The sequence below is a fragment of the Pan troglodytes genome, chromosome 15 (genome assembly GCF_028858775.2).
Source record: "Pan troglodytes isolate AG18354 chromosome 15, NHGRI_mPanTro3-v2.0_pri, whole genome shotgun sequence".
NCBI classification, from domain to species: domain Eukaryota; kingdom Metazoa; phylum Chordata; class Mammalia; order Primates; family Hominidae; genus Pan; species Pan troglodytes.
The window spans coordinates 62,167,977-62,186,845 of NC_072413.2; the positions used below are offsets into that span (position 1 = coordinate 62,167,977).

The window sequence follows — 18,869 nt, forward strand, 5'->3', positions numbered from 1 at the left end:
CTGATTAAAATGAATGAAACGCAGTTTTTTTGAGGGAGAGAAGGGGGTGCTTTCCTTCCTGGCTATACTCAGCTGCCAAATGTATTTTCATTTGCAGGTGGCCATACGTAAACAGGAGATTGAAGACAGACTCAATACATGGGTTGTATTCAATGAAAAAAATAAAGAGTTGTGTGCCTGGCTGGTGCAGATGGAAAACAAAGTTCTACAGACAGCGGACATTAGTATTGAAGAAATGATTGAAAAGTTACAGAAGGTAAGGGAGGACACCCAGGTGGATGTAGTTATGACTACCATGGAATTGTCGGCCCTCCTCACTCCTAAGCCCAAACAGGGGCAATGTTACAGGTGTTTCCAGTAGCATTTTAGAAATTTGAAGGGACTTCACTATTTTTGATCCTTTTGAGAGAACAGTTGGAAGAGAGGAGGTTCCAGAGAGATGGGAGTGTGAGACCATTGTTAGTGGGCATGGTACTGAGGAGAGTTGCTTTCTCTCCATTAGAAAGTTTCGCCAGGGAAGGGGCTTACATATCCTTACATGTCAGCTGATACCCCAAGTGAGTTAGGGTTTCTCTAGTTGTTATTAAGAAGCTCCCCTTGGCCTGGCGTGGTGGCTCATTCCTGTAATCCCAGCACTTTGGGAGGCCAAGGCGGGTGGATCACCTGAGGTCAAGAGTTCAAGACCAGCCTGGCTGACATGGTGAAACCTCGTCTCTACTAAAAATACAAAAATTAGCCTGGTGTGGTGGTGGGCACCTGTAATCCCAGCTACTTGGGAGGCTGAGGCAGGAGGATTGCTTGAACCTGGGAGGTGGAGGTTGCAGTGAGCCGAGATGGTGCCATTGCACACCAGCCTGGGCAACAGAGCAAAAATTCCATCTCAAAAAAAGAAAAAGAAGCTCCCCTTGTTAAAGGGGAGAGGCCAACAGCAGTGAGGCTCATAATTTTGAAATGGTCAGTGGTCTCCACAGGGAAAAGTAATAACATTCTTGCTGCAGTCACCTAAAACACCACCCAGTCAAACCTCTGGAAAACTGTAACCGATAGCAGCCTAATTAGTTATGCTTAGTTGTCCTCAGCTCCCAAGTAGGTTAGAAGAAATCTGTGAGAGGAAACAGAGGGCTTTTGAATTAAATAACTATTAAAAATAATTATTGCCTTACATATTTTGCTTTTGCCTGATGCGCGTTGCCTGACTTTTTAGCTACTCACTGAAAAGTTAGCTTCATTAGAAGGTATGAGGTTTTGAGACAGCGTCTCACTGTGCTGGAGTGCAGTGGCAAGATCATAGCTCACTGCAGCCTCAACCTTCTTGGCTCAAGGGGTCCTCCCACCTCAGCCACCTGAGTAGCTGGGACTACAGACATGTGCCAGCATACCTTGCTAGTTTTTTTAGAAGTGGGGTCTTGCTATGTTGCACAGGCTAGTGTTGAACTCCTGGACTAGAGTGATCCTCTTGCCTCGGCTTCCCAAACTGCTGGGACTATTGGTATGAGCCATTATGCCTGGCTTTTTTTTTTTTTTTTTTTTTTTTTTTTTTAAATTTCAAGAGGCAACTCTGTATGTTTATGGCTGGAGAAGAAATGAGTTTGGGCTAATTAGCCAGGCTTTATGTTTTGGTGCCTTTGCCAGGACTGCATGGAAGAAATAAACTTGTTTAGTGAAAACAAGTTACAGTTAAAGCAGATGGGTGACCAGTTGATCAAGGCCAGCAACAAATCAAGAGCAGCTGAGATCGATGACAAGCTCAACAAAATTAACGATCGTTGGCAACATCTTTTTGATGTCATCGGATCAAGGTAAGAAATGGGCTAAAAATGATTACTCTCCAGGAACAGTAATTACTTTACAGATCTAGTAAACTGAACCCAGTCTTCCTCTAAGATGATCCAGCAATTTTACAAGTTTACAGATTAAGGCAAAGTTTGATAAAAATGAGTGGAAATTCTTTCAGTGTTACAAAAAGAATTATATGCTAGTATATCCCACCTTAATATTTTTTCTTTAGCTTACAACTTTACATGATTAGAGTCGTTTTAAATGAGAGTTGGAAACTGATTTGGAAAGGGATCCTTGGGAGGGGGTATTGTTTAGAAATTCTGCCTCTGTGTTAGCATTTGTGTGTCCCCACAATGGAGCCATGCCCGTTGCTCCTGCCTCAGTATGGCAGATCAGGTGAGGGCACAGGCCTGGTTTCTGGAGGCTGGGGGCCCATGACTGCCCCACTACTTGCACTCAAGGCAGGGGCAGGAGTCTACTCTTAAGTGTGTGGGCTCAGAGTGCCAGGTCTCCCATGGGTGTCTTGTCCTAGGATGTGGATTTGGGCGCAGCCCAGTCCTAAATCAAAGGACCACAAATCAAAGCTATATTGGTCAGTGCAATCTTATCAGAAATAGCACTGATAATTTTATCTCTCCTCCCAAAATGATGATGATGCCCAAAGTTTTTAAATGTCTTCAAATTCCCTCTCTAAAGACAAACCCCAAGTGGATGTTTTTTCAGTGGCCACGTGGCATACAGCGAACAGTCACTTGGCCTTGGGACCACTTGTGCAGCTGTGCTTCCACTGGCCACACGGGTCCTTTCCATAGCAGTGTGCTCAGATGTTTTGAACAACACATAGAATTTGGAATATACAGGAGAACCTATAAGGTGAATAAAGAATTGGGAGGTGATAAAAGTAAGATACTTTTATTATTTAAATTTATTATTTAAATTAAATTAAATTTATTATTTAAATTTAATAATTTAAATTATTAAGTTTGGCATCTTCTTTACCTCATTGTTTACTGGAAACCACAAGTGAACCTGAGTCAATCAACAGAGGCACTGGGCTAAATGCTATGAGAATTATAGGCAGGAAGTAAGTTGAGTCAGTTACATTAGTGGGAGTAGGTATCTGAGCAGCTGTAAAACCAAGTGGTTTGAGAGCTCAGATCCCATCTTCCTGGGATTAGGAAGAGCCTTACAGAGGGGCTGCGTTCCCAGATGGTCCTGAATGAGGGATTGCGGTTACTGGTGGCAGAGAGAGAGACACATACATTGAGAGCAAACAGGTACAGAATAGAGCAGCATCGAAGCCGTTCAGGAAGTGATGAGAAGCCCCATTGGCCCCAAGCATAGGAGATGAGCTAGAAAGATGGGCTGGGGCTAAATCTTAGAAGACTTTAAATCTCTGCTAAATACTTGGCCTTCTGAAAAAATACCTGAGTCATGCCTGGTTCCTTAGCAGTGGAGGGTTTGCTGAAGACAAATATTAGGGGGATTTGGCTGGCAACATAGACTGGCCCAAATTCAGCTTCTCTCCACAGCCAGTTGGGGGGAAAAAAAACCTACAGAAATGCATGATGGAAACCTAAGTAAGGATTAAGAGCACAAGTTTTGAACCATTCTTGACTTTTCCTACTTATTCACTGTGGAAACTTGAGTATGTGATTTAACCTTTCTAGGCCTCAGTTGCTAAATCTGTAAAATGGGTCTAATTGGCTTACATCAGAGGCCGCTGGTGCTGTCTGCTGTGAGGATATGTGTCATGCCTTTGGTATAGGGCCAGCACATATGAGCCAGCATTTATGGAGTGGTTGTTTTCGTTACTTTTCCATGAGAAGACTCTTAAGTCATGTGTTTATTGAGTGGAAGATGATTCTGTCGGTTACATCTAGTGATGAGAGGTCTTTCCCCAGTGAGGCCTGCAACTGGACTACCTAATTCTCAGAGCTTAGAATAGCGTGTCAGATGTTTGTTGAAATGAGTAAATGTTTCAGTGCCTTCGTTAAGAATAAGATAATTTCTGTGGGATAAATTGTGTCTTTGTGGTTGCCTTTATAGCCTAAGTCTTCTCGGGCCCTTGGCACTAGTCGAGGTTATGATGGCATCATACCCATTCATGGATCATACAGGATCAAGATCTAGCTAATGTTTCCTGAAGGTTAGAATGACAGTCCATTTTTAATCATTCATGCTCTGCTTGTGTCACTTTGGAGTTTAACAGGCTGTTTGCTTTCCTCGCTCACTCTTTGCCTGTCTTCAGCCAACCTTTTGGTGGGAAAGAGATAAAACAGTGGGTAAAATTTTATTGATCTTTTTGGAAAGAACAGCTGGGGGAAAAGGAGTTGAAATAATAGCAAATATATTGCCAGCTGCCTGTATTCTTAACAATATGCCTTTTATGTGTGATTTCACTTAAACTTCACTGTGATTCTGTAAAGTAGATACCATTGTCCCATTTTACATACCGAGAAGGAAACTGAGGACTGAAGCTAAGCAGCTTACCCACAGTTACATAGCCAGCATGTGACGTAACCAGGATTTCAACTTAGGCAGTGTCACTTCCCTGACAGCCCAGACCCTCTCATTTGAAACACTGAAATGAGCAGTACGTGCTGAGTGCTAATCCCTTCAGCACTAAGGAATTTGGGAGGGAATCGTTTTTCTTATTTTAAAGCAAGGGCCAGGCTGAGACAGACAGCTAGAATCTAAGAAGCTCTTAGCTGAGTTTATTGTTCAGGTGAATCTGTGGGTTGAGGCAGCAAACTTGGACCTGTCATAATCAGCCTTACATAGAATCAGCCTTACATAGAATCCCTGATGCTGACTTCACCCTGGGCCTTGTACAAAGGAAGGGAAGGGTTGGAAGCACAGGCTGCAAACTTTACATTTGAACAGTGGCGACAAGAACCTGCTCTGCGGGATGCCCTGATGGCTTCATTTGCCCACAGGATCCAGGACACCATGTAGCCTCTTCCATCCTTCCCACAGTATTCTGCTTTGGCCCTGTGGGCAGGGAACAGCATCTCTTGTTAAAAATAAGATCGGCCAGGCATAGCGGCTCACGCCTGTAATCCCAGCACTTTGGGAGGCTGAAGCCAGTGGATCACCTGCAGTCGGGAGTTTGAGACCAGCCTGGCGAACATGGCGAAACCCCATCTCTACCAAAAATACAAAAACTAGCTGGGCGTGGTGGCGCGCACCTGTAGTCCCAGCTACTCAGGAGGCTGAGGCAGGAGAAAGACTTGAACCTGGGAGGTGGAGGTTACAATGAGCCTTGATCACACCACTGCTCTCCAACCTGGGTGACAGAGCGAACTCCGTCTCAAAAAAAAAAGATTGGAAGGTGATCCTACATAGGTACTCGGCCTTGTTACTGCAAGATCTTAACTATAAAACTAACTTCAAGCTTAAGAATGGTTTTCAGAAGTCCAAGCCCTCAATAAATCAGTTTTAATTCACTGGAGGAAAAATGGGATTTAGGATAGGCTTCCTTAAAAACCACATTAGATTTCTGATCATTTCAGGTGGTAGCCTCCATTGTTGGACAGATGGGAGAGGAAACCAACATTGCTTATTTTTTAAGTGCCAGGCTCCTCACATAGATTATTTCATTTGAATTCTTAAAACAACACTGCAAAGTCAGTGTGATTGTTCATTTTACGGAGAGGGAAACTGCAGCTCAGAGAAGGTAAATAATTTAGCCAAGGACAATGGGAATTCTGCCCGGGACAGGAATGTGCACATAAGATTACTTGGGCCCTGGTGTGGGTATAAAGAGGCCTGTGATTGGCTGTCCCTCTTTGTTGCTCTGGGAGCTTTTAAAAGTCCTCATGGGCCCTCAGGCAGCTTCTTACAGTGGTGACATCTACACTCTTATGAAACATGCAGGTAATTTCATCAACAGAGGTCATTTAAAGCACTATATATATGTTTGGTGATTGTAACTATGTAGAACCCAAGTTGATTTGATGACAAGAAATATTATATGCTACTACGTTCATTTGTCAAATTAAAGGAAGAGTTAAACTTTTTTTATCTGTGTCTATTAGCCCCTCTCCCTCCTCTTTTCTTCTTCTTTTTTTTTTTTTGAGACAAGGTCTGGCTGTATGGCCCAGGCTGGAATACAGTGGCACAGTCACAGCTCACTGCAGCCTCTACCTTTCAGGCTCAAACAATTCTCCTACCTCAGCCTCCCAGGTAGCTGGGACTACAAGCACACACCACCATGCCCAGATAGTTGTTTGCTTTTGTTGTTTGTTTTTTGTAGAGATGGGGTTTCACCATATTGCCCAAGCTGGTCTTGAGCTCCTGGGCTCAAGTTATCCTCCCACCTCTGCCTCCCAAAGTGCTGGAATTACAGGCATGAGCCACCTGCACCCAGCCTTTGATAACGTCTTTGAAAAGTGACTCAGCAAAACTTCTGAATGCAAGACAGACAACTAAATTACAGAAGGTGTCCTTCAGAACTGCCAATATGTGTGTTCCTCTGTTTTGGAGGAATCTGGATTACCTAAGAACAGTTGAGATACAAATTGTTGGGTGATAGACAGAAAGATGCAAGGTTAACGTTCACAGCCAGCACAGGCCGAAGCTCTGAAAAGACGGTCCTTGGATCTCATCCCCTCAATAGGACTGATGCCAGAGAAGGAGTTGACCTGCCACCTGACCTCACCTATGCCTCCCCTTATTTTTAAAAACCCAATAGTTGAACTCCTTAAAAATTCATCTACTTTTGTTTCCCAGAACTCCCTCCCCATTTCCTTAATGAGAGAACTCTGCTTGTCCTATGAACCAGAGCTCTGTAGACACAGGTGGGGCTGTGTCTTCAGTGAGTCCCTCTGGCAGGTTGCACATCTTGATGAATTCTTTTAGAGACTTGGGATCAGGGTGAGGAACTCTTTAAAGACTCTTTCTAGCAGCATGTGTGAATAATCTGATGAAAGCGTTCAGTATCTGATACAGGTTGGACAGCGAAGTGGAAAAGCATACCCTCCCAGAAAGTTTACATTGGTTTTTCTCTTGGTTGGAATCATTTTAATGAAAATGATTGTAATTTTCTTTTTGCTTATCTGTACTTTCTAAATGTTCATTATGGAAGATGTCATGTTATAACATGTCATGAACAAATGTCATCAATTTTATGTTCTCTCCTGAATTTCTCTCTGATGGTAGCACCACTAGCAAGGCCTGTCGTCCTTATTAAGCCACTGACAAGGAGGGACTTTCCTAGTACCATATGACCTTGAAGATTAGCTCCTTCCTGTTTACACTGAATTGCTCTCACTATCAGAAATATCAAATCCATAAAAGGAACTTTTTAAACCAAGCATAACTTCTAAATTTTGCCTACCAACCTGAAAAGCTCACCTACTTTATAGTAGTGGCAATTAAAATGTTATCGTTAAACTCAGAAGTTATGACCGTGGCAATTGTGTGTTAAGATTGTTTTCCATGCCTTGCAGAATGGGCAGGAATACGTGTGCCTTTTTAAACTGATAAAGCTTTTCATTGCTCTCCTTTTATCTGTATTTTCTCAAGGTTTTCTGGAACACCAAACAATGCTGCTAGTCACGAAGTTGACTTGCGTTGGTCTTAGCAGGTTGCCTGATCCAGTGGGACTGGAAGGATTTAGGGATTATTTTAGCACAGGGAGAGCCAGATGTGAGGCTCCTCACTTCCATTTTCCTTCCCATCAGCCTGATCCTTCTGCCTCTAGAGTGGGTGGCCGCTGTTCCCAGACCCTGCAGAAATGCCTTCCTGAGGGTTGGGGAGCTCCCCAAAGGAAAGAGGATAATGAGCAAGTGGCCTGATGGCCAGCATCAGGCAGGTCCAGTGTACTGAGCCTCAGAGGTTCATGTTCAGCAGGTTGCAGGAACAGCCAACCACGTGGGCCTGAGTTAGATGCAGCATTTTGGGAGAACTATTGCCAGATCTGCACTTCTGATTCCACTGGTGTAGCACATGTTTGCTACGTTTCAAGGTGGGGATATAATAATGACTAAATGTTGGTCTTTAGGGACTCCTGAAAAATGATATCAAGTCTCAGAATAAGGCTGGGAATGAGTCTAAGGTAGACTAGACACAAACCAAGCACTGCCACTCAGGATTGTCCGGAGAAACTGAGGCTATAAATAAGGAGGAATTTTCAGACACATTATGGTAAACCCTGGGAGGAGCTAGCAAGGAAAATTACAGAATTTCTTCCTCTGCAATAAATTCCCTTTATACTGCAAAATAGAATTTTTTTGCACAAAGCAGATAAACTAAATGAACTCTCTGACCCTCCTAAACCAGGATGTTCAGGACCAAAAGGGCAGAGCAGAAAACCCCCACAGGGAAATTTCTTCTTTAAGAGGACAAGAGGAAGGCATTCCTATTGGACTCAGGGGCTTCAGATTTTGCTGTTTCTTTTAAACCTGAAACAGAGAAATTTAATTTGAGGAGGACAGAAATCCTCTTTTGCATGCCCCAAATCTAAATGTTTCTTCTCTCTGTTTATAGCACTTCATAAATAACCCATAGCCAAGATAACAGTGTGACTTTCTTCCCCCAGCGTTGCAATCCTGTAGCGTCAGAACAAAGACTGTGTGTGTGAGGAAAAAGCTGGAGATATTTGTTTATTGGAAGGAAGAAAACTGAGATTAAAAATTGCAGTTAGCAGGGGAGAAGGTGTCTTCCTTCCCGCTGGCATTGCCCTGTGCCTGCGAGCCAGCCAGCCGTGCTCACAAGGAGCCTTGGAGAGGGCTGCGTCCGCCTCTGTGCAAGATGCTGAACCAGTGAAGAGGGCACGCTGGGCAGGGGGAGGGGCTGCCTCGGCCCTGGGAGGTGGAGGTGCAGCCGGGAACTTGGAGCTTTCGCTTAAACATAAGGAATGATTTTTTCTCATCAACAGTAAGTGCCATTTTCGTCGTCAGCTCTGCATTGGGCCGAGGCGCCAGCTGCTGTCCCTTGTGTCTTGCTCTCTGGCTGTGTCGCTTTGGTTACAATAGAAATCACCGATGAGATGGTGGCTGCAGAGTGTTTGTGCTCAGCCATCGGGGGATGGGTTCTTTCCCAGCGTCAGCATGCGTGTGGTGTCTGCAGTCTGCCTCTGACAAGCAGGGCAGAGGAGTGATTATGCCGTGTGGAAAATGGAAGTCCTCTGGTGACAAAAATGCTTTAAAGAGGCAATGAGCTCAGACGTGTATTGTAATGCCTCTGCCCCTAAATCAGGGCTTCAGGATCTTGGAGTAATGCATTATTTTGCCATAAGGATGTTTAGTCATGTGAAAAGATACAATTGCACAGGATTTGTACAGTGTTTTTTGCAACTGACAGCTGCCCGCAGGTTTGACTATTTGTTTATTTCAGTACAAATTCAGATGCTTGAACCATCTCAGTTTTCCTTAGTATTTTTTAAATTAGGCATAGGAATTTTTTTGTTCACTTAGACTGATTTAGGGCTTTTATAATTTAACTGTAGACTCCTGAGCACAGAGGATAGGACTAAATGGTAAATTATTCCATATGTATAAATTTGACATGTAAAGCCTTCATCATACATTGTTAAGGGTTAGGCTTGGTATATAGAATGTTGCTAACCTGGCTTGATTTTGTTTGTTTGGAAGGAGAGCAGTGTTCATCAATGTTATATTCTCATCCATTGCTAGTTAAAAGAAAAACTTTATTTGCCTTGATTGTTTTCTGCATTTTTACCCATAATCACTGCAAAAGAACTCTTCTAATTTAAAGCGGCTCTTAGGCATAATTCTTTTGTTTGGTTTCATAGAAAACATTTTGCTTTTGTTCAGGTCTCCCAATAAAGAGCCTATGCAGGTGGAAGACTTCGCTTTTGTACCTAAAAATTTTGTTTTTCTGATTCTCATAACTGGAATTTAATTCAGGAAATCATGCTGCTTTTTCCTGGAGAAAGGTTATTTGTTGAAATGTCTATGTGAGAAATGTTAAGAGCACCTGGGTCAAAACCTGGGCAAGTGCAGAGATGGTGGCCACGGCAGCAAACCGCTCAGGTGGTTGATGTCAGGCAGTGTTGTGGTTGCTTCTGTGTGCCAGCAGTCTGGTTTCTGAATAGGTTTTCTCATTTCCAGATATTAACTTGAGATTTTAAATTTTTCAAGAGCAGTGTTAACAAGGCCCAACAATGTGGAGGTCAGTTGCCTGGGTTGGCAAAAGACAAATACTTCCTGACCTGGGACAGGTGATAATTAGATTACAGTGTCTGTACAGAACAGAACGATACACGCTCAGCAGTGCACCTGATGAGTCCCAGGGTAAGTTGTTACCTGATGATCAGAGGAACAACATTTAGATTCCCAGGCATTTGGGGGTATTAGGCCTCTGGATGGAGTTTGGGATATACCAGCTAAATCCTGGCTGGATGAGTGCTTTGTCACTTGGTGACCTTCTTTTCCTTCCCTCCCACCTTCCCCCCCTCTTTAACTTGCACTAAGTATGCCTGTGATGTGAATGTCCGTCACTGCTTCATTGGCCCTGTGTGAAACCAGGGCTGAGGAGCACGAGTGGCTCCTAGGCTGGCAGCACACTGCTTTGTGGCAGAAGGGCTCTGATATGCTCTGGTCTTTACCTCTTTTCTTTAAAAATCTAACTTGGCCACCTCTTTATGAAGAAGACAAATCAGACAAATTGGAAGGTATGAGTGAACATCATTTACTCCTTCAACAGCTATTATTGAGCAACTCCTATGTTGAATTACAGTGTCAACATTACATCTAAATTAGGTGATGACCTCTCTGGGAAGAAGTCCTATCTTCCAGCTATCTCTGAATCCTCAGGGTCTGTGCAGGATCCAAGACAAGGCAAATGGTTAAGTGTTTACTGAAAGAAAATCATGGAGGGGAAACGTGGGCAGCATGTATTGAGCCTTCCAGCCTCCTCCCCAGGCACCTGCTAAGAGCCCCAGGTTGTAGCATCTACTATATCAGCTCCTACCCCTCAGTGTATCCTGAGCTATGAGTCCAGACTTCTGGTCATGTTCTCTGACTGCAGCAAAATGATCCTGTATCTCCAGTATGTGCATGTTAGTGTGTGTGAGATTATGTGAGAGGATGGGTAGTGCTTAAGAACAGCAGCTCCAGACCAGACTACCCAGGTTAGAATCCTGCTTCCGCTATTGACCATGTGACTTGGGCAAGCTCTTTACTCTCTGTGCCTCGGTTTCCTCATCTGTCAAGTAGGGATAATAATACTACCTATCTCCTAGCATTGTTATGAAGAGGAAATGATGCCTGTAATCCTAGCACTTTGGGAGGTTGAGGCAGGTGGATCACTTGAGGTCAGGAGTTCAAGACCAGCCTGGCCAACATGGGGAAACCCTGTCTCTAGTAAAAATACAAAAATTAGCTGAGCATGGTGGCAGGTGCCTGTAATCCCAGCTACTCAGGAGTCTGAGGCAGGAGAATCACTTGAACCTGGGAGGCAGAGGTTGCAGCGAGCCCATGTCGCAGCACTGCACTCCAGCGTAGGCAATAGAGACTCTGTCTCAAAAAAAAAAAAAAAAAAAAAAAAGTACATGAGTTGCTAACATGGAGCACAACAGGCCTAGCACATGTGGCCATCAGCGTGGGATATAGATGTTTTGTTTTAATAATTAAGTTTATAATTTTAAAGCATACACATTGTAGAAATTTTAAAAGAATGGGATGACAGTAGACAGTCTCATATTTTATTCCTACACCCCATTGGTTTGTCCTGAGCACCCCATTTTGGATACCACAGCCCTGGGGAAACCAAGCAAATTATTCCCCCACCTTCTCCATACCCCCTCTGCGTGTTGCACACCTAACCCCCAGGGTTAACAGTTCAAGATCACACAGTCCTGTGGATCTGTACCCAGGCTGTTGTGTTGCTAGTTAGCTCCTTTCATTTAACCAGTTGAATTCTTCCGGTGTGTTAATTGCTTTAAGTTAGAAGAGAGGAAACAAGGAAAAAGAAAAAAAAATATAAATAAATACTTGGATTCTAGCCCTCTTCTTTTCAAAATAAGAAAGAGGCTGGGATTCTTAGGGTGGAATAGGGTCAGGAGCTAGATGAAGGCCGTGGGAGATTTCATTCTGGGAAGAGGGAGAAGTGGGGAGGGCAGGAGAGCTGTGCAGAGGTCACGAGCCTGAGCCCTTCCCCCACCCCCGGGAAGCTCTCGTGGCTGGGCCTCTTCTCCAGCAGAGCCTTCCAGGAGGGCAGTCCTTCAGGAACTGCCTGGAGGACTCCTTGTCCCACAGTGCCAGGGGTTCTCAGCTACCCTGGTAGTTGTCTGGAGTGTTCTTTTTGGAACCAGGGCAATCAAGGTGGCAAGATACTGGGGTGAGGAGGGTGTACCTCTGAAGCCATAGGAATGAAGGCCGGATCTAGGTTACAGCTGTATCCAGGCCTGGTCCTGGATTCTGTTACTTCCTTTTTAATAAATCATCTGTGGCTTTGAAGGGAACGTATCCTTGTGGTGTTTGCAGTAAGAATGTAATTTGGAAAACATGGTTCCTTGAAACTTATCACAACTGTAAGTTGCTGGGCATTTATCTCCGAGGCATTCTGCCTTTCACATGTTATATCTCATTCAGTCCCCTCAGCTACCCAGTGAAGGAAGGTACTACTGTTAACACCATTTTATAGATGGCATTAAACATGGCCAGGACGCAAACCCAGGCCCTGACCACAGAGTCTGTGTTCTTCCACCTCCAGACCACATGTCCTTCTTCCAAGCTTGCCCTTGAGAATAAAATACTGATGAAAGAACTTTGTGAGGTCCAATGCCTTGTAAATAAAGCGTGATTGTAGCATCATGTGGTCCAGCATTCACTCTGTGCAGCTGACTTTACATGCAGCCTCTTATTTCAAGCTCACCACCACCTGCAAGGTGGATAATTTTACAGATCATGAAGAAACTCAGAGTCAGCGGTTAGGTACATTGCAGGGTGCAGAGCTCTTAGATGGGAGAATGGAACTTGGGCCCAGGTCTGCTTGCCTCTGGAGTTCCGGCCCTCACCTCACCCAATGCTACCACTTCCCTGAAGCTTAAGCAGCTTTGCGGGTGTACTTGAAATAAGGGGGCTGAGGTGAAAGGACTTTCACTAAATCTTAAAAGTAGCTGGTAATGGAACTAGAAGTCAGTCCCATGGAAGTGCCTGTCCATATTTGTCCATTCACCAAGCATTTGTGGAGAGCTTCCTGCCCACCAGGCCCTGTGGGAGGTGCTGTGAGTGCGGCGGAAACTGGCCGGCTGCAGCCTGGCCATGGCACTCCCTGTCCTGGTGGGTGCACAGTGTCTGAGAGAGTGCAAGGTTAGAGGCAGAGTGGCCCCTGAATGCTTGAGGTACAGAGATCAAGGGGCTGAACCGGTTTTTCAGGGTAGGGCAGGGACTATTGAAGGCTTTGAGCGTGGATCAGACTTGCCTTCTAGAACTTACTTACACTTTGGCTACAGAACCAAAGGTGGGCAGGAAGTCTAGGGGGCTGAGAGGAGGTTGTTCGGTCAAGTAAGAGGTGATGGTGGCATGGAGCACAATGCTTCCTGAGAGTTAGGGTCAGTGCACCCATTTATCTCTCTAGTGCTCCCAGCTATGGGGTGCAGTTCTGACAGCATCTCCCAACATAAGTATTGATAAGTGGGAACTTTCCATTGGAGCCATTACTTTTAAATGTCTGAAATTAACTACAAATCCCACAGAACGCCAGGACAGATCCTGGCTCACCTCGCTGTGCTTTAGGACTTTAAGGAAAGCGGTTTATTGGAGCATTTTATTTTAGTATATATGTCAGAAAAAGATTGTTTTCCCTCAACAGCTACATCACGTCCCCTTGACAGCATGTGGACGTGCACGCCAAGTTGTACTCATGCCATGCGTGTGCTTTCAAATCTGCTCCACGCCGAGTTGGGCCGGATGGGAGCTGAGGCAGACTGGCGAGGGAGATCACATTTAGAACTGCGCTTGCGTGCAGATTTCCTTTGCCCCCTCCCTTTTAGATGGACAGAGATGCCCCATAATCTACCCGCATGGGCTGGTTCGATGTATACAGCTGGGTGAACCCCTCATACTGAAGCGGTAGGGCTTGGCACATGTTCTCTGCTTACTCAGAGAGGAGGGTCCCATGAGAGGCCTTGTGGACCAAATACCACCAAGTGAACCAGGCGTGTAACATCTTTAATCTCCCAGGGTAGATCACCGGCTGCTGCAGTCTCAGGCATACCCACGGCAGAAACTGGGCAGAAGTCAGGAGTGGTTATTTTCACTTAGGAAAAAATGGCATATCTTCTCACCTCTGGAGCCCCAGGAAGATGAACTGGGTCTCAGGGGCTCTCGCTCTGGGAATGATAGGACTTCCATTTGCATGGGTGGATTAACTCTCAGTCCTTTTGAAAATCAACAGAGGCAACAGCCTTGCAAAGCTTCACATATTCTCTGAGAACTCGTATCTGGTGACATGAGAGTTGTTCTGATATAAAATCAAAGCAAAATATTCTTTTTTACCCTGCAATGCTCTTACTGGCACATTCTTCCACCACTAAGTATTGGGCTTTTGTTTTCCATCACTGGTTTGTTTTGTTTTGTTTTGTTTTTCTGCAAATATGTGTAGGGTGAAGAAGCTGAAGGAGACCTTTGCTTTTATTCAGCAGTTGGACAAAAACATGAGCAACCTTCGCACCTGGTTGGCTCGAATTGAGTCTGAGCTTTCCAAGCCTGTTGTTTATGATGTCTGCGATGATCAAGAGATCCAGAAGAGGCTCGCTGAGCAGCAGGTGGGACAATCAGAAATGAGCTCTTGCAAGAGTACGGGTGTCCGCAATGTGCACTGACTCAGGCCTTCCCCGTATATCTATGTGTTTTCACGTGCTCACATTCCATAACATTGGTTTGCTTTTTCCAGAGAAAACTGACCACCTTTCCATGTTCTTATATCCGTCTCTTGAGTGCTCCCTCCCACATTCATGTAGCTTTTTGTGAAACTGTGTGAATAATGTTTAAGATGCAAACCTTAATCTTGGTGGTTAATAAGTTTTTTTTAATTATGTCTTTTTTTAACTGATCTTTGTTGTGTTTTGTTAATATAGTTTTGAAAGTCAATGAATTGAAAGAAAAGCAACTTTTCTAACCAAGGAAGGTTTTTATGGGATTATATTCTGTGTGTCTGGTACAGCTTTTTAAAAAAATTAAAACAAGAAAAGGTGTGATAAGGAACATGCTTGGACCAATAGTTTAGGAAGCCTCTTAAGAGCTGCAATGCTCTGTGCATTTTTGTTATCAGATATGCATGCTCTGAGCCAACCCTGGAAATTGGGCAATTTGAAAGCTGCTGAGTTCTGCCAGTGTTTCTCATTGTACCCACCTGGCAGGTGCTCTTTGATGTCACTGGTTTATCGAATCCACTTTCCTGCCTTCCCTGGTCTCATGGCCACATGCTCATTCTCACTTGTAATGCCTGGATTTGTCTTTACTTTTTTTTTAAATAGCTAAGTTTATCTTATTCTTTCTTTAGCTTTTGTTCACCTGTTTTTCTCAGACCTATGGGCAGATTCTGTTTCAACCATAGAAGCAGTATGATTCTCAGACTTGAATCTGTTTTCTTCATGTTAAGCCTCCACCACACACCACATACCACAGGTGCTTGGAGACCAGATTGGGGGTTAACCTTTTTCACCAGATTTAATATTTGATACTACTGTTGACATTTTTTTAAGAGATGGAGTCTCACTATATTGCCCCGGCTGGTCTTTAACTTCTGGGCTCAAGTGATCCTCCCACCCCAGCCTCCTGAGTAGATGGCACTGCAGGCAGGCGCCACCATGCCTGGCCCTCCCTGCTCTTGACTTTTCTAAGTGCTATTACAATTACTGTTTAAAAGATACCTGTTATCTGGCTTTCAAAGTGATATGATTTAGTAATGCTACAAATTAAAAATACTGGTTTTTCCACTTAGCCTTGGAACTTTAAGCATGTCTTTTTCATTGAGGTCATCTAGACTCTGTCTTTGCTTTGTGCAGAAAAGAATATTGATATAAGTATTATGGAATTTTAATGGACATTACAGAGATTTTAATGCATCTCTCATTGGAGTCACAGCTACTGAACACATCAGTTTTACTTACAAGTGTGATCCACTAGGATGAATGTCTTTGAACAGACTGTGAAAAGGCAACAAGGCCTTGCAAATAACCATTTACCCTGAGTGGTGAGTTTTTTCAGGTAGATTATATGGAAGCTGTCAGTATCTTTCCTCTTAAAGAATGGCTGGCTAAATTTTGCAGGGGCTGTTGATTGTGTGTTCATTTTTTATAAATCCGAAGTGTGACAGAACATTAAATTGCAGAGAATTTGTTCCCAAAAGCATACAGTTTGGAGCCACTGCTATTCTCTTAGCCTTATTTCTTCCCATCCTACAATGGCACATAATTTCAATCTGGTTGATTTGAAAATTCTGTCTTTATAGAATTCAGCGTCACCTTAGTGACATTTCTATCCCTTGGTTACTTAAAAAAAAAAAAATTAATTGAATTGGTGTTCAGGACTACCATTATTGTAAAGAAGTTAAATGCTGTGTTAGTTTTCTACTACTGCTGTAACAAATTACAGATTTAGCAGCTTAAAAACGCAAATTTACTATATATCTGGAGGTCAGAGATCTGAAATGGATCTCACTGGGCTAAGATCAGGGTGTCGTCAGGATTACGCTCCTTTCTGGAAGCTCTGGGGAGAATCCATTTTTTTGCTTTTCCTGGTTTTTAGAGGCCACCCACATTGCTTGGCTCACATGCGCCTTCTTCTGCCTTCAACGCCGTCAACATTGCATCTCTCTGTGTCTGTCTTCCTAGTCACATCTCCCTCTAGCTGACTCCTCTTCTGCTGTTAAGGACCCTTAGGATTACAGTGGGCCCACCCTGATAATCCAGGATAATCTCCCTATTTCAAGGTCAGCTGATTAGCAACCGTAATTCTCCTTTGCCGTGTAATCTAACATATTCACAGATTCCAGGATTGGGATCTGGATGTCTTTGTTGGGGGGTTGGGGGGTGTCATTGTCATTATTCTGCCTACCACAGATGATCTCAGGATACTTTTAGTATTTTTGTTAAAAAGAATAAGTTACAGTGTGTTTATATTATGCTAAACTCAGACCTTAAGTACCCCATCCAAAACACTGGAAACAAATGTGTCACACAAAAGAATTATGTATGGGCCACTTTTTAAAACCTTACCTAGTGACCATTTTTGGTTTGGGTTAAAAAAAACAACCACCTTACCTATGTTTACTTTTCAAACTAAATATAATAAATTAATTGCTTCCAAAAATAAGACCTAAAAACATGGCATCACCTAGTATTGCCTTCTGCAAAAGCCCTCAGCCCCCAAAGGTAGCTAAGAGCCATGATGTCCCTGGATCCTCACTGTAATGTACCTGGTTGGGGAGGGGTCAGACCCTATAGGAATCCTTTCTGTTTCACCTTTCTTATATAGAACACCTTTAAGTATAAGGTAATGGGGGTTATTCCTATGGAATATATCATCTTTAAAATGCACAGGAAGTAGTGGCAATTTTGTGACACTTAAATCACGAACCACTTTCATTGAATCTTTAAGATCCCTGTCCTAGTTTGTTCATTGGTTGGTTGCTTGTTTCTCTGTGGGGTGCCAGATGGTGGCTTGGAGTTGTTGTTAGTTACCCTTCCATTGGCTAATTAATAGCCCCCGCCGTGGGCCAGTTGAGCTTCACCTCAAACCCCCTGAACCATCCCAATACCATCCTGTCCCACTTGCTACCCAAGCCCCTCCCACGGACACATTCAGGAGCTGGCACTGGGGGCTTCACGCTATATGATTTTCTGTCTTTTCAGCCTGTTTTTCTTCTCCTCAGCCACCCTTACCTTCTGTTTTTGGTTCCTTTTTATTCTCATTCTTCTGGCTGCATTCTCTTCTCCAGTTTCATGTCTCCCCTTTTCCTCTTGCTCTGTACCCCCTGGCCCCCAAGTTCCTCCCCAACCTCAGGGTTCCGTGTCACCTGCCCAGGGGCAGAAAAACGAAATGAACAGGAGCCTGTTAGAACTGTTGGCAAAAGTCTTTCTCATTGTTTTATGTTGTTTCTTAAATCCACTTGTGCAGACTTACGTCTCCGTGGTTACTAGTGGTAGGATTATTTCAGCTTGCAAAATGTTCTTGTCTAGCACTTAAACGGTCTGCATTTTAAAATGTAGTCTATCACTTTATTTATTTATTTTTTTGTACAAGGTAACTAGTAGGCCATTGTGTGGTGTTTTACATGGTTTTTAAAAATTTTTTGAAAATGTTTTTTGAAAAGTTTTGAAAATGTTCGGGCTTTTTTTTTTTTAACCAAGATGTTGATGGTCTTTTATAAATTATTGTAGAGTTCATTTCTTACGGCCATTTACCCTAAATATTAATCAGTTTTCTTTAGCCCATTTGATTCAATGTAAGCTGAATAAATAATGTAGGATAATTGCAGAGTTTATTAAAATACAGAGCATTCATATTGTCCATAAACTAGAACTTCTCTCGGCTTTTCAACTAGACCTTACCCACCTGGAGCCAGATGAGGTCATGGGCATTTTTCAGTTATAAATGATGAGTATTATTTATTTAATACCAGTATTAGGGTTCCTAATTTATTATTTTAGTGTTTAAATGGGATATGTATCTTCTAATTTTAGAAGGGCCCATGACAGTTCTGTGAACCGGTAAGAGTTCTTAAAACTGCAATTTTATTTAGTTGTAATAACTTTAAAGTTAGTCCTCAAATTGACTCCAGGGAGACTCCCACCATTCGAGCATAACAGGCATTCTACCCACACTGCAGAGCTTTAAAGAAATCACCCTGCACGTTCTTCACAGTGCACACAGGGTGGCCAAGTGGAAAACACATCTCTTCTGAATATAACCTGGTGGTGGTGATTTGTACTCGGGATCAGTGTTAGGAACTGCCTGATTTAAAATTCAGTTGGCGGGTTAGCATTTTATTTTCTCATATCAACCTAAACACTCAATGATCGGAATTGTGCATTTATATGAAGAAAAGTAAGAGAATAGGGGCTGGGCGTGGTGGCTCACCCCTGTAATCCCAGCACTTTGGGAGGCCAAGGA

General features: G+C 43.4%; 1 protein-coding gene across 33 annotated transcripts in view; it reads left to right on the forward strand.

The window, feature by feature from the left end:
• SYNE2 (spectrin repeat containing nuclear envelope protein 2) overlaps positions 1 to 18,869 on the forward strand; it is a 370,575-nt gene that overhangs the window by 332,593 nt on the left and 19,113 nt on the right. For 30 of the 33 annotated variants that reach the window (XM_016926198.4, XM_009427921.5, XM_016926202.4 and 27 more), the window contains 3 exons: positions 98 to 256; positions 1,633 to 1,799; positions 14,356 to 14,518. In XM_016926198.4, coding sequence (XP_016781687.4) covers positions 98 to 256; positions 1,633 to 1,799; positions 14,356 to 14,518 — 489 coding nt within the window. Of the gene's footprint in view, positions 1 to 97; positions 257 to 1,632; positions 1,800 to 8,323; positions 8,662 to 14,355; positions 14,519 to 18,869 lie in introns of those variants that run through there. The other 3 variants (XM_054666643.2, XM_054666644.2, XM_063793526.1) reach the window with 2 other exon arrangements.